The sequence below is a fragment of the Trachymyrmex cornetzi genome, unplaced genomic scaffold, assembly GCF_001594075.2.
Source record: "Trachymyrmex cornetzi isolate Tcor2-1 unplaced genomic scaffold, Tcor1.1 scaffold83, whole genome shotgun sequence".
In the NCBI taxonomy this organism is placed as follows: domain Eukaryota; kingdom Metazoa; phylum Arthropoda; class Insecta; order Hymenoptera; family Formicidae; genus Trachymyrmex; species Trachymyrmex cornetzi.
In genome coordinates this window covers 5,409,018-5,423,091 of record NW_017300169.1, presented here as the reverse complement: position 1 = coordinate 5,423,091, position 14,074 = coordinate 5,409,018, and the positions used below count along the sequence as shown (strand labels likewise).

The 14,074-nt window shown below is 37.6% G+C and overlaps 1 protein-coding gene across 2 annotated transcripts in view; it reads left to right on the top strand.

Annotated features, from left to right (window-relative positions):
- The window catches only part of LOC108768809 (uncharacterized), a 133,956-nt gene that overhangs the window by 98,087 nt on the left and 21,795 nt on the right, over positions 1-14,074 (top strand). For both annotated transcript variants that reach the window (XM_018519414.1, XM_018519413.1), the window contains exon 6: positions 1,113-1,353. In XM_018519414.1, the coding sequence (XP_018374916.1) occupies positions 1,113-1,353 (241 nt within the window). The remainder of the gene's footprint in view (positions 1-1,112; positions 1,354-14,074) is intronic.

Here is a 14,074-nt window from a genome sequence, read left to right as displayed (position 1 = left end):
TATTCTTAAAATGTACATTATTACGATTCAAATTCTAACCTTTACTTTTTAATACCTTCACGAGCGCGATATGGCTGCAATATTTTATCAGTAATAGCGAGAACAATTTCGAATCATTACCGCGACAATGACAATGCAATGCATACGTGAATTAACCGTTATAATGCAAAGCGCGTGCGCAGGCATATGTATGTGTGTTAATGAAGCTAATGAGTTGGTTAATATACATCACGTTCACGTATGACGTATGTCGCTCGCGTGTAATTACGCTAGTTACGAATATAACGTTGTTAAAAGTGTACTGTAATTAGCGCGGAATTATTCGCGACGTGGCCTGTCCTGTCGAATACTGGTCGATTTTATTTTTTTCTTTACTTTTGTTTTTTTCGACGAAATTCTTAGACGGAGCGTGCAAGAACCTGATAATGCACAGGAAACAGTCGGCATGCCGTTAAAAACGAAGTTTACGGCGTAGGAAGAAGAGAGGTCAAAGTTTACTTATGCTGGATTATCTGCTCGAGGACCCCGTGAACTTAAAGAGTTGAGAACGAGCTTACAGTATATATTATGCATTTCGAGTTTGAAATAACTGCGTTAGGAGCCGAGCTACAGCCGTCTCTAAGAATAAAGCCGCAGCTATTTCTTGAAACGTAATTACATTTGAATTTAACAGTCGTCCGAATTTGCAATGTGGAGATGAAAATTACAGGAATTAAACTGTTGGCGTTGCAGCGATAATCAACTTTACAATCTTGGGTTTCGGTTTTGAAAACACTAAAATATTTTCGATAATCGCGAATAATAAAAGAGACAAAACTTTGCAGAATATGCTGTTCGAATACAATTTTCCTCGCTGTTAAATCATAATTGTTCTGCGCTTTTAAATTTTAATTTAAACTTAATGTAATTGACGATGACGACAATAAATGTATAAATAAAGAAGCGTGCTCGCGGAGAAGAATGTTAAATACTTGGAACTCGCAAATAATTCCGATTTAATCTTTCGAAAGAGAAGAATATCACGAATGCACATGTGAAATTTGCGTCGCGGAGAGAACGTCTCGGCGACAAACAAGAGATCCTCTCTCCACGCCCATCTTTTCATGTTACAGAAAAGCCACCGCAGCGTTGCGCGTATCCGTCCTGGGTGGTGGCCGGTAAATCGTGGGTGGCTTTGGATCGAATGGCTTCCCGACTCCTGGCGTCGCCTTACAATCTTACGATCCTCGACCGAAACGAGACTCGCCTTATTTGCCATTCGGTTGTTACCATTGATGATCATCGCTATCACCATTCGACGCCAATCGATAGAGAGAATCAGAAGCAATTCGTCGCAAAGGCAACACGGGATTGGTAAGTCTATTCGTAGCATCTGCGTAGAGAAAAAGCTAGGAGAATACGAGATAATGTGGTGATTCAAAACAGTTAGCAGGAACTGAAAAGAAAAATGGTAGAAGGTGCCCCGAACAGATTCTTTCACTCTTTCTTCCGCACCGCGAATTGTGAGGGACATTATTAAAATGTCTACATTTTGTACGAAAAGGGAAGAAAGCGTTCGCCTTCATTCGACTAAGAATAATTTTGCAGTTCACGGAAACAGGAATAATTATCAGAGAAGCGCGTAATATGATAATCGCGAGCTTTCGTTTAGTGTGCTCATGTAAATAAACGATACAAACACAGAGAGCTTCTACTTTCGTCTGTGCGGCACTACTTTCCCGAATATATACATAGGTATATATGTGTGTGTGTGTGCACCGAAATGTCAATATAGGTCCACCAGGTACTCTCATTAAAGCATTCGTGCGGGTGAGTTCGCGCGACGTAACGTATCGCTTTTAATCGCTCGTGTACATGTACGAGGGACCCGGTCCGGTTATTCGCGCCCCACTGCCGCCGAGAGTACGATTCATCGTTAAAAGCTGAGATAAAAGTGCTTATTGGAACGTGTTTGTCGAACATATCCGCGGGAACACGCTGAAGTGTTTACTACTCGCCGGAGCACACTGGAAAGAATCGGTCCAGAAAACGCGAAGGCCGATCTGATGTTTTTCTTCACCCGTTCCGCAAAACTCAAGCGTGTCCAAACATTCGTTGTTTGTCGAGCGAAGATAAATTTCTTACTCCTCTACTAAGTAAAGAGGGGATAATTGCCGAGAGGATCTAAAAAAGTTTCCTTGATTGCAAAATCATTTCTTTTTTAATTGACTGCACAGAATTATGCAAGCTTAACCTTTAAATGAGTCTGGCCATATCACCCTAGATATAGTTTGCTTTAAAACCGTATTCTCAGAAAGGAAAATAAAGAGTAGGTATTACTCAGATATGCAGTCTTAAAATTCATTATTTTTGCATTCCTTTATTTTATAAGGATATAACTAATGTAAATTTAACGTAACATAGTATACTAGAAAAAAAAAATTATACACTGAAAAAAAAACTAAGTTTTAATAAATATTTGTTTGTGTGAATAGTTGTTCTAACAATAAGTACAATTTACTAAATATAAACATATATTTTATTTGGTACAAGAACCATTAATTTAATTTACCTATTATTTATTATTAAATAAATAATTACTATAAATAAATATTTATTTAGCATTATTTAAAGAAATATGTATTTATATTTTGTAAATCTTTTTCAGTGTAAAATTAACATTTTTTTAAATATCCGAGCACTTCACCTATCAACTTAATAATAATAACTTTATTGATGTGCAGTAACGATCAAGAAACAATAAAAGAGCAACACGTAATAAATAAAGTTTCACAGTCAAAAGACGAGATATCAACAATATATTAATGCTGCCTCCAAGAATAAAATTTGAACAAAAAAAAAGAAAATGAAACAAGAATTACTTGCATATCTTTAAATCACCTTGCTACTTAAAAGTTAAATAATGATGAATTTTTGTGACTATCTAAATATACATCATCTTTGTTATTATTCTTTAACATATTTTGAATAATAACTAGGTACTCGAATAAGAAATACATGATTAGTAAAAATAATGCAAATTGACGGCGCGCTCAATAAAATGTGATTACATTCAGCAGACATACTGTCTCCTCTTCATTTATCCCGAAGAAACTCGGTCAAGCGTAACTTCTCAGCGATTAATATCCTCACTTAGGAAGGTTCCGAGAATAATGTCGCGGTACGGGCGCGACAGCTGCTCGAAGAATTCCTTTACTTAGATATCACGATATTAAGATGACGCGGAGCGGAAGGGAAGCAAGAAAAGAAAGAATTACTTTCCTCGCATTAAACGGCGTCTGATTGAGCGCAAAGCCTTACTACTTAGGTAGATCGTAAATAGTGTCATTTTAATTCACATTTTATTACTCTTGTATAAATTCACGTTATAAATAATTGCACGAAATCGACGCGATGATTATGCGTTATACTATTATGTTAATATATTAATATCATACGATATATAACGAGAATCAAATTATACGACGCTGCAATGAAAAGCATTATGTAAAATAATTGCCTCTTAAACATATTTCTAAACGAAATTTGACATGAAATTTATCACTTGTTATTTTTTTTTTATTGAACCGTTTTTAAAAACCACGTATTTCTTTTACCGTCAACTTAGAAAGATTTTTTTATGCCGTACCGAGGAACGTCGACAATAAAAAGCGAGGTGCCATTTCTCCCGCTTGCCTATCTTACATCTTGTTCTTCGTTCCAGGGGATTTTATTATCCGCGTTACAATTCTTTCAGTTTGATGCGCGGCGAATAATTACTACGGAGGATGGAGGGGGAGCATTGGCGTTTACTACTTTTGCGAGCTAGGAGATTGAGTGCACGACACGAGAGAGGCGTAAAAAGAAAAAAAAAACGTAATTCTCTCTCGTCGACTTATGCCCGCCGCGTCGTTCATCTCGTTTTCATCGTTTTTCGATTCACGTTTCTTTGCTAGGTCGCGCGAACGAACGACTCGGACTGGTTTTGCCTTGAGAACTTCGGCAAGAGTCGGTAACTTTCATAGTTTCAGTGTCATCCTTCATCGGTTGACCGAACGTACGTTTCCGTTATTCGCGGAAACGTACGAAGGAGACAAACGAATTTGACACCAAATTCTCGAAGAAACCAACCGCGCGTGTCTCTCCCATTCACGTTATACGACACAGCTCCGATGAGAAAGGTTGAAATTACGACAGCAAATCGAGGACATCGATTGTCCACGTTTCCTTCTTTTCATTAAAGATCTGACGAGAGATATTCTTGAACTCTGTACTAAAGTGATAGAAATTATAGTTAATCACTTCCGCGAACGCTACGTCAAAGCGATATCGCCCTGACGCGCCAGCTTGCGTCATTATTTAAATGTCTGAATGTTTGTCGGGCAAAGAAATAAGTGCATGACACGGTTGCTAATATTATGCCAGGGAAATAACCTACAATCTTCCCATCCATCGACCGCTATTTCTGTGCCTTGCACGGAACGATCAGGCCGAGTCTATATCGTGTACATTCACGTAAGTGCTGAAGTCTTATAGACGTATTATACTATTGCATAATATTAGGACAAACGAAAATGACGAGAGCAAGCATAGATCTTTTATTAATCGTCCGCCGGCAATATGAATTTTAATTCTTCCGTCAGGAATAGAGGCATAATTTGTTTGCAGAAACAAAGCAAATTTTTTATTGCTCTGGATTCTATAAAAGTCGGAAAAAATTCTGGTGCACTTGTTAAAGTATTAGGGTAACTCCGGTATATACGCCGCACCTATCAAAAACTTAATTTATTACGTATTATTTATGTTTATAGTAAACGAACTCTATATATCCGTAAATAACTTATTAAATGTGTTTATAAAGTTTTATTAAGGAATAAGAATGGTAAATATGTATATGAAGTAATAAATAATAATTACAATCTTCCTACATATATTACAAGTGTTTTGACATGAGGTACATATTTCATATAATGCGTTTATTGCATTTAGTGCACTGAATTCAATGTGCGCACTTTGTATGCTTTGTATGCTTTGAGCATAAATCCCGTTCGCCAAAAATGCCGTATATCCTAAACAGGTGGGAGATATAAGATAACAAACTAAACAAAGAATACGAAAGCAAAGCATTGTATTTTACTATACAACATGCTTTACTATTCCACTACACGTATGTATCACGAAATAACCACTAAGTCTTTTACACACCCTACAGTAATTATTTTATGTAGATTATAATTTATGATGGCGTTACTTATTACAGTGACAAATCGATTCAACTCACAATAATTTCATTAATATTAACAGTAAGAAGCTGAAATCATAACATAATACTAATAAAGACATGTAAGTAGTTGCGGGAAAATTACTCCCACTCCTTCTATTTTTTCTGACTTCTGAGGCGTAAATCCCAGCGCGGCGTATTTGCCGGAGTTACCCTAATGAGTTCTAACCATCATAGAAGTTAGATTGTATTTTACTTATTTTTTACAGATTTCAATTTATAGAAATCAGATTATATTTTACTTATTTTTAACACATTTAGGCTCAATTACACCAATGTTATTGTCATTTTAAGTGAAGCTTAAAAATCTTTTTCTTTTTTTAAAGACGGTAGAGAGACAGAAAAAGAGAGTTTTAAGCCTCGCTTAAAGTTAAAGTAACGTTGGTGCAATCGGGCCTTATTCTTCAACTACAGCTATGAAAAGTAGATTTAAGTTCTAAAGCATTCTGTTTGAAGTACAGAATGTGAGTAAACCTTAATTCGCCTTACGGCAATTGATAGAAGAAGATTCAAAGTTTTTTTTACCTACAATTTAGATTCTTGCAGTACCAATCGTACAGATTGTGCAATCGTCTAAAAGTTTTGCTTCGGGTCCAAATTATCGTTGCTGTAGTGGAGAATTAAATTTATATATCAAAATTCACACAATTAAAATATAGATAGATACCTTTAAAGATCCTAGTTGCTGGCTTAAATCGACATTAAAATTTTTCACAGAATTTCTCAACAAATAAGGACAAGAATTTTGACGGAATGTTAATTAAAAATCAGTTATGATCGGTCTAATTCTCTTCTCCGCGATGGATATTAACACTTTTTGTACAATTCGTCTTCAACGTCGCGAAAGAATTTCTGCAATCGCGGTCTCGCGGGGAACACGTATCATTCTCGAGACGCTACTTGCGGATTCTCGTTTGATGCCCGTCATATCGTGCTCATATGGTGTGCAAGTGTTCGCCGCCGGAATTCTCCTTATTTCGCGAAATCTTCCCCAGACTGATCTTCTCGCGCTTTAATATACCCGCGATTACGCGCCAGCTCGCGACTTTATGAGAAACGCCGTCCGGGATTCGCGTTTCTCTGCTACGCGCGACGAGGAGAAAATGAAGAGGCTGGTGGCCGTGTAGACGGGCGAATCGGGAGAGGCAGAGGGGTATTCTTTTATATGTCAGGGAGCAGATTTCGTGAATTCATTTTTGTGGCGGATGCGCGAGGAAGAGACGCGGAGAAAACGGTTCGTCTGCGGGGGAAATGACGCGATCGACGAAGACATCCGGCCCCGAATCGTGGATGAACGTTTATATCTTTTTAAGATCGATATTTATGTCACTGTCGTTGAAAACCGGTATTTTTCACGTACCTAAGACAACAGAGCCATTATTCTCAACGATTGTTTGAAAAATGTTATTGATAATGTAATCGACTTAACTTATATCATTTTCTGGTTGTTTACTGCAATGAATCGTCATGGATTAATTTTCATCACTTTTACAAAAAATATTACTTTAATATATCTTTAAAGTAATCTGTTAGAAAGTATCTGTAAGCTTGTATTAAGAAAAATTATATATAAATATTACAACTAATTGTTTGGTGCTTCTGTATATTGAGAAAAACTAATTATATCAATTCTGAAATTACAAATGGATTCAACCAGAAAACTCTGATTTGTCCATTTTCAACCAGAATTATAATTAATGCAATCAAACTCTTTTTCCATGTGTAGAGAAATTAAATGCACAGGACGCGAATAATCCAATCATGCGTACTAAGGGTTAGTAATACGGTAATGTTAAACGTACAATCAGAAAAGTGATGAAGAGAATTTGTCAAAGTGCTCGGACAATTTGCTTTTCTAACTTTGGCGCGATCGCGATTTGCAAGGATGCCAGGTTGAAGAATGAACCTCTCGAGAGCGGTAATCGTGCTGACTGTTACAAGATTGAATATTTTTGCACCGATACTTCACACTGGCGCCTGGTACCACGACAGCTCTCGGGCAGAGCGGTGAACGTTAGTAAGGACTCGGTATTTCAATTAAGGCCGAAGCCTCGGCCCGAAGTAATTAGAAGCGAGTGGAGGGCAAACGCGAGCGCGGGGCAAGACGATTGTGCATTAAACTGTAAATCTGAGAGCACTTATCGCGACCACGCTGGAATTGCATAGATAACCGAGGGAACAAATCTTTCCTCAGAACGGACGAAATCGTGACGGAGAGCGAAAGAAAATTACGAAGACCGTAATGTCGGGTACATTAAAATGCTGTAAAATCGAAATGTTTTTTGCGGTAATCTTGACTAAAATTGTGAAGCACATGTGATAAAACACGATAAATCAAAGTTAGTTTATCGGTGTTTCTTAACCCCTTCGAATCTGATTTCATTATTGGAATTTCGTTTAACAAATTTTTCTAAATTTAATTCAACGGCACTTTATATATGTATAATAAGTAATTCATGCTACAATTAATTTTTTCTAAAATTTTGACTATTTTCCAATATGTACATACATTATTATGTATAACATACATCTGATCTCAGATGATCTCGGAATTAGATGATTTTAATGGATAATGCCTTCAATATATATACGTTATAATATATTCAGAGTCTGAAAGGATTAAATTATAAGACGACTTAATATTTTACAAAATCACATTGGCGAATCATAAAATAGGTGCACTGAAAAAAAATTAAATTTTAATAAATATTTGTTTGAACAGTTCTAAATAAATTTTTACTAAATGTGTAAACATATATTTATTTGATATAAAAACCATTAATTTGATTTAACTATCATTTTTTTATTGAGTAAATATTTATTTACTATATATAAGTAAACGTTTACTTGATACTTTTCAAAAAAGTATGTATTAAGATTTACAACAGTAAATTTTTTTCGGCGTGAAATTACGTGTACGATATGAAATGTGTACGGTAAAAAGATTCTCCTAAATCTCTCGAGGTCGACGGTAAATCAGACGTTTAACGAACGAGCGATCCACCTCGACTTTTTCCCGCTTCTACCTATCCTTTCGGCAGAATAAAACGGTGCCAAAACGCCGATGTGCGGCTTTTACGAAGCACCTGCTCGGACGGTTTCAAGTAGTTCCGGTTTGCGACGGCAGGAAGATGTATGTGTGCACAAATATACTTCCGCATATACACGCGAGCAAGTTCTGTCCGTCCATCTGTCCGTGTATGTTTACATGCACACGGCACACGATTTATGTGCATCTCGAGCGGAGCGCTTGCATTGATCGCAACGATGCACCCGGGACACACGTAATAACGAATCGTTCGTGCAACGAGCCGCTACTCTATAAAAGAGTACGAGATTGTAGTTGAAAAAAAAAAAAAAGAAATATTTTGAAAACACGTGCCGGAATTACGAGAAATAGCGCAGAGTTTGGTAGTTCCAATTGCAGTTCGAATTATCGTCACTTTTTCATTGCTTCCGCGCGTATTTCTATTCCAAATTTATGAGAAATTATGAAAATTTAATGTATATACGATACGCATTTCAGTAATGATCTTGAGTGCGCTCCGTTTTTACACACGCTGCATCAATTCATCCTTGTTGTCTATCAAATATTAAACAAGCCGGATAAATTGCTTACAAGCTGTAAGCACAAAACGGAACACGCCGCTTTGTCTTTTGAATATATTTTCGCACATCAACTGTATTTGATGCCTATAATTATCGGAAACTGACATCAGACTCGCGGCAGTGTACATTAACTTTTTGCATTAACTTCCAACGCAGATATCGCGGAATGTGGAATTAAATTTTTTCCGCTCAATTTGTTTAATCTTCCTCGTTTACCTTCGCTTGCGTAATTATTTTCACGTCCGTCGATTTAACTAGACCTCATCCACCGATAAGTATTTACAGATCGATTAAAATGTCAGTCGGGCGCAAGTATTCTTCGTGAACATCATGAAAAATAGCTTCCTGTCACGGAAGTCTCGTGTATACAACGACGCAGGAGACGATACCAACTCTGATAAATCATTCTAGATTCATATATTTTTTTCTTCTCTGTATATATTTCGTCCTTTTCTTTCTAAAGCCACATCTTACGCAGGCTCGTCTGCCATCCTCTTTCGACCTGTCTTGGATAGAGCTCACGATATTTATCGTCCAATCGAGTCGCAGAGCAATTTAAACTCTAGATCCACTTAATCATAATTTATGTACAATTACCTTCTTAACCGCATCCACGATTATAATGGAAAGGGACAAGACTTAAACGCGCACATTTTCTTTCCTTTATTATTATATCATTATTATTAATGCTCGAATTAAAATATGATTCGAGGTGCCATTATATCTGTCGCGATCGATATCTACATGGGTCATCGCACCGTGTCGATGTCATATATATATATATATATATGTACATATATAAAATCGTTATTATTATTAATGTGCAGCAAAAATGATGAGAAATATAATTTTTGAACATATGGCTATAATTAGTTGAATGATATAAAGCAGAATGTAGCTAAAAAGTGTCATATAATTTTACAACATCTACTATAATATTATCCACGTCAGACACTGTCGTCGTCTGTTCCTAAATATACCACGCGCCCCCAATACGTATCCAAAATTAGATCGCGATAACGAAACAGGTGAGCGACTGAAATCTCTTTAATCGTCCCAAGAACGCGTATTGACCACTTCTATATCCGGCAATGGGTTGGAAGCTTGGAACTTCACAGGAAACTATTCCAAGGAAAGCGGTCCCGATCGCTACTTTCGCGCCGGTGCAACAGGAGAACTGGGCGTCCTTATCGGAAAAACGTGCTTATCGCGGTTGTATATCGAGTTGGATGCCTTCGTGTACTGCATAAAACTTTCGCGTTTCGTTCCGTTCGACCCGGCCGCGCCCGACGGCGGTGGCGGCGGCGTCGGCGGATTTCACGACGCGGAACGACCTGGAGATTCTATTTCTACGATCCCCCGTTCTCCGACTTTCGACATTGTTACGTACATTATCGCGACTTCCCTCTCGTGGTTCTGTCCGCGTTGGCACGTCGACAACCATAAAGCACGCCCGAGACGCCGGGCATGTCAAATTTACTGCCTTATTTCTGGCGATACGTTGTCACGAAGAGGAGAGGAGAAAGAGAGAGAGAGAGAGAGAGAGAGACCCGTTCTCTATATACCTGGTTTCTGAATGTATAACTCAATTCTGTATCGATATTCGTAGAACGCATTCCGGTTAGGTACATTCCGTCTGCACTGTGAATTTCACATCTACTTTGTGGGAAGCTTTATCTCAGTTTATTCCAATTTGACAATACACTTCCTATAAGATGCATGCTGTTTCCCTGTTTTGAAATTTTGCTTATCTTCTATGAACATTTATAGAAAAAATAATCTCTGGAAATAATTATAGAAATAATTTGTACATTTAGAAAAAAAAAGAGTGTATAAATAGTGATAACAACTATAAAGGACAACTATACAAGTTTTATATTTTAGAAGTAATTTATAGGGTTGAATAAACTATTTCATAGTTACTACAACTATAAAATAATTTATTCAATTATATATTTACATTAGTTTATTTAACTATAGAATTTAACTCTGTATATAAAACTTATATAGTTGTCACTTTTTCTCTGAGCATAAAAATAATAGACGTATAACTGGAATAATCGAGGATACCTTTTCAACAGATAAATGAAAGATTGTAATGGAATATCGATGCGATAGATTTTCTTTTTTTTTTTTTCTAGTTTGCAGTCACAGTCGAACCGCATTGTCATTCCACATTGCTCAAAAATAGACACCGGTGATTCGACTCACTTGCAGACAAGAGTAAAACACCCTTCGGCCTATTAATCATTTGTCGCTGCCGGAACATGCGCGACTTCGACCTTCGCCCGATCGATTATTCCGACATGATGAATAAACCAAATTTTGGTCGAACGAGTGTTACATCCTGGCGTTGACGACACTCAAATTAATGACTTCGATAAACGTGACGGCTACATACGTGTGCAGTATAGACCCAATCCACTGTAGATCTTCTACAATCCAACGGACATCGTTCGTCGACACTTTAGCACGTAAACGACGCATTTTACGTTCTGGGAATCCGTTCTTTTTCTATCCCATTCTTTTTCTACTATCGACTGCCGCGCGTTCCGCTTTTTTACGTTTATGCAGCTTCTTCTGGAATTGGTTCTTTGAAGAACGAGAGCCGCGCTCCTTTCGGTCTTTATTCTCACGACCTAACCGACTGCTCGACGAATTCCATCATTTCGTCGACGATCGTATACCGGAATCGATCCGTCATACGCAAACATTGACCGACAGGCGACGAATCGTCTGTGATGTTCGTGAATTTGCAGCTCGTAACTACGACGACCGCGTTGTAAAATATATTTCAGATGAACGGGAATTCGTGCTCCGAAACGCGTGAAAAGGTATCCAAATCTAGGAGAGAGAACAGAGTATGAGACCATATTTTTTTTTTACCTCGTACGTGGATTTTACGCCACGCTCGTTCGTTTTATTCCAACAAAATGGAACCTCATGCATTATCAAGAGCGTCTCGATTTAATAATCGGAAACTCAGTATGCGATTGGTGTTTGACCTTAGTTCAAAAGCCTGTTCGTGGAAATATTTGCGCGCGGAAGCGGTCGTTCCGGCGAGAAGTATCTTGCCGAAGAAGGCGAGTCGATTAGACGTCAAAAGCGCCAGGAAGAATTCTACCGCGTGCGAACCGTATAATATTGAACTTTACGAAGTACGTTGATATCTCAGAAAATATGGGAGTCAGTAACTCAGAAGGACTATTCTTTAATAACGTCGGAATTCACTTTTCCTCGAGAAAAAGTCAGGCGAACGATTTCGTATGTAAATCGAGATCTTTTAGTCACGTAACGTTAGTCACATTAATCCCCGTAATATACCTGCAATCAAAATTTGTATTAAAACACTGATAATTCCAAGTTGTATGTATTTAATGAATGTAACGTGTAGTTTAATAAACTATACTTTGTTTAAGAATTAACGTTGGTAAACGTTAACCATATGTTATCGTTCTCGCGTTCGCCGATACACTCATTGCCAATACATTTATATAAAACCCATTCGAACATTGTAGAACGTTGTCTTACACAGTAGAGAGAAAAAGAAGTTTTTCGTCTCGCAATCTCACGATTTTCACGACGCGGCCGGTTATTGTGGTCCGAGCTAAAAGGCTTTCTCTTCTTCGCTGTTAAAGGGGAGCCGTTAAGGGCTCTTCGCTTATCAAGCGAACATTCCGCGGGAAAAGAAAAGATCACGTGCGCGCGATCTAATAACGAGCTTTTAGAGTACAGACGCCCACATAGAAACATATACGCGCACGTACAACGGAGAGATACCCAATGTATGTGTCCGGTGCCGTGCAACTACAGTTCGGTTCGACACTTCGCCGGTCGCGCTGGTTGACGATCGGTCCGGCTCGGTGCACCCGATCAAAGCTCGTTTTTATGAGGCCCACACAAACCGTTCCCGATTGAAAAAAAGAGAGAGGAAGAGGCGGAGCAGACGGCGGGGGAAGGAATAAGCCGGACAAGACAAGCTTAACGAAAAAACGAGTTATGAATTACTCACGTCCGTAAATAGTAGCCGGAGTTACGGAAGCGGGGGTGGTGCACCGAGTACACGCCCTGCCGGGTACCTGGGTGCTTATGCAAGTGCATACGAACCCCTCCGAGTAAACACGATCCGCGCGCACATAAACAGGCGATCCCCCCCCTTCCCATGTCTTTTTTTGTTCGTACATGTCCGATACAGCGCCGCCTTGTTCATTTCCAGCAAGTCGCTTCATTGATCAAACTGTGTATTTGGCGGCGCGTACATGTACCGTGCATTTCAGAATTATCTTATTCCTCTCGATCCCACAGATTTCGCCGTTTCTCCGCGATCGATTTTTTTCCTCAGCGATCCTTTAATTCTCCTTTTGATAGCTCTACGTAAATTATATAATTTATATACACGTATATTATAACAAAATTTGTATTAAAAATTTTAATTTAATAATGTACTGAAGACCTAAAAAAAGAGAGGTCGAAATGTTTAGAACTATTGTTATTTGATTAATTATCACCACATTGATTATACTCATAATTTAATAAATTTATGTACATATGTACATACAGTGTTGGCTCTTTATTGGCATTAACATTATATATTTGATTGTACACATATTTATGTATACTTGTATGCATACATTATAATTCAGGAAATGGAAGAGTTATTATTATTTCGTTACTTTTTCCGTTATATACTTTTTATAATAACAATTTGATAATGTTGCAATTTTGTATAACTAACTAAACGCTGAAATTGCGCTAAGATTGGAAAAATCACTTTGTGAAGTAACTTGCATTTTTACGCGTTTACTTATTGAATAAAGTAATTTCTAACGAATAACGAGTAACGTTATCTCGTTACAAGTAATGACTAAAAAGTAACGAGTTGCAAATGCCGAGTTAATTTTTTCAGTAAGGAGTGACTTTTCCAACTCGTTACAAATAACGATCCAGTGGCTTTCCAACCCCAATATTACCGTCGTATATACAGTCATAAAAAAAATTCATCATTGCCAAATCGGTATAACAGAGTAATGGAAAGTATAACAGCGTTACAAGTAACTAGTTACTTCCATTCCCTGCATTGTATATAATACACACACACATGTTTTGAAATATATGTATATATTATATATTTTAAAAGTAATGAAGTAATTTATGCTTGTTTGAATCTTTTTTAATTTTTAGCGTTTTTAAAGAATACAATTTATA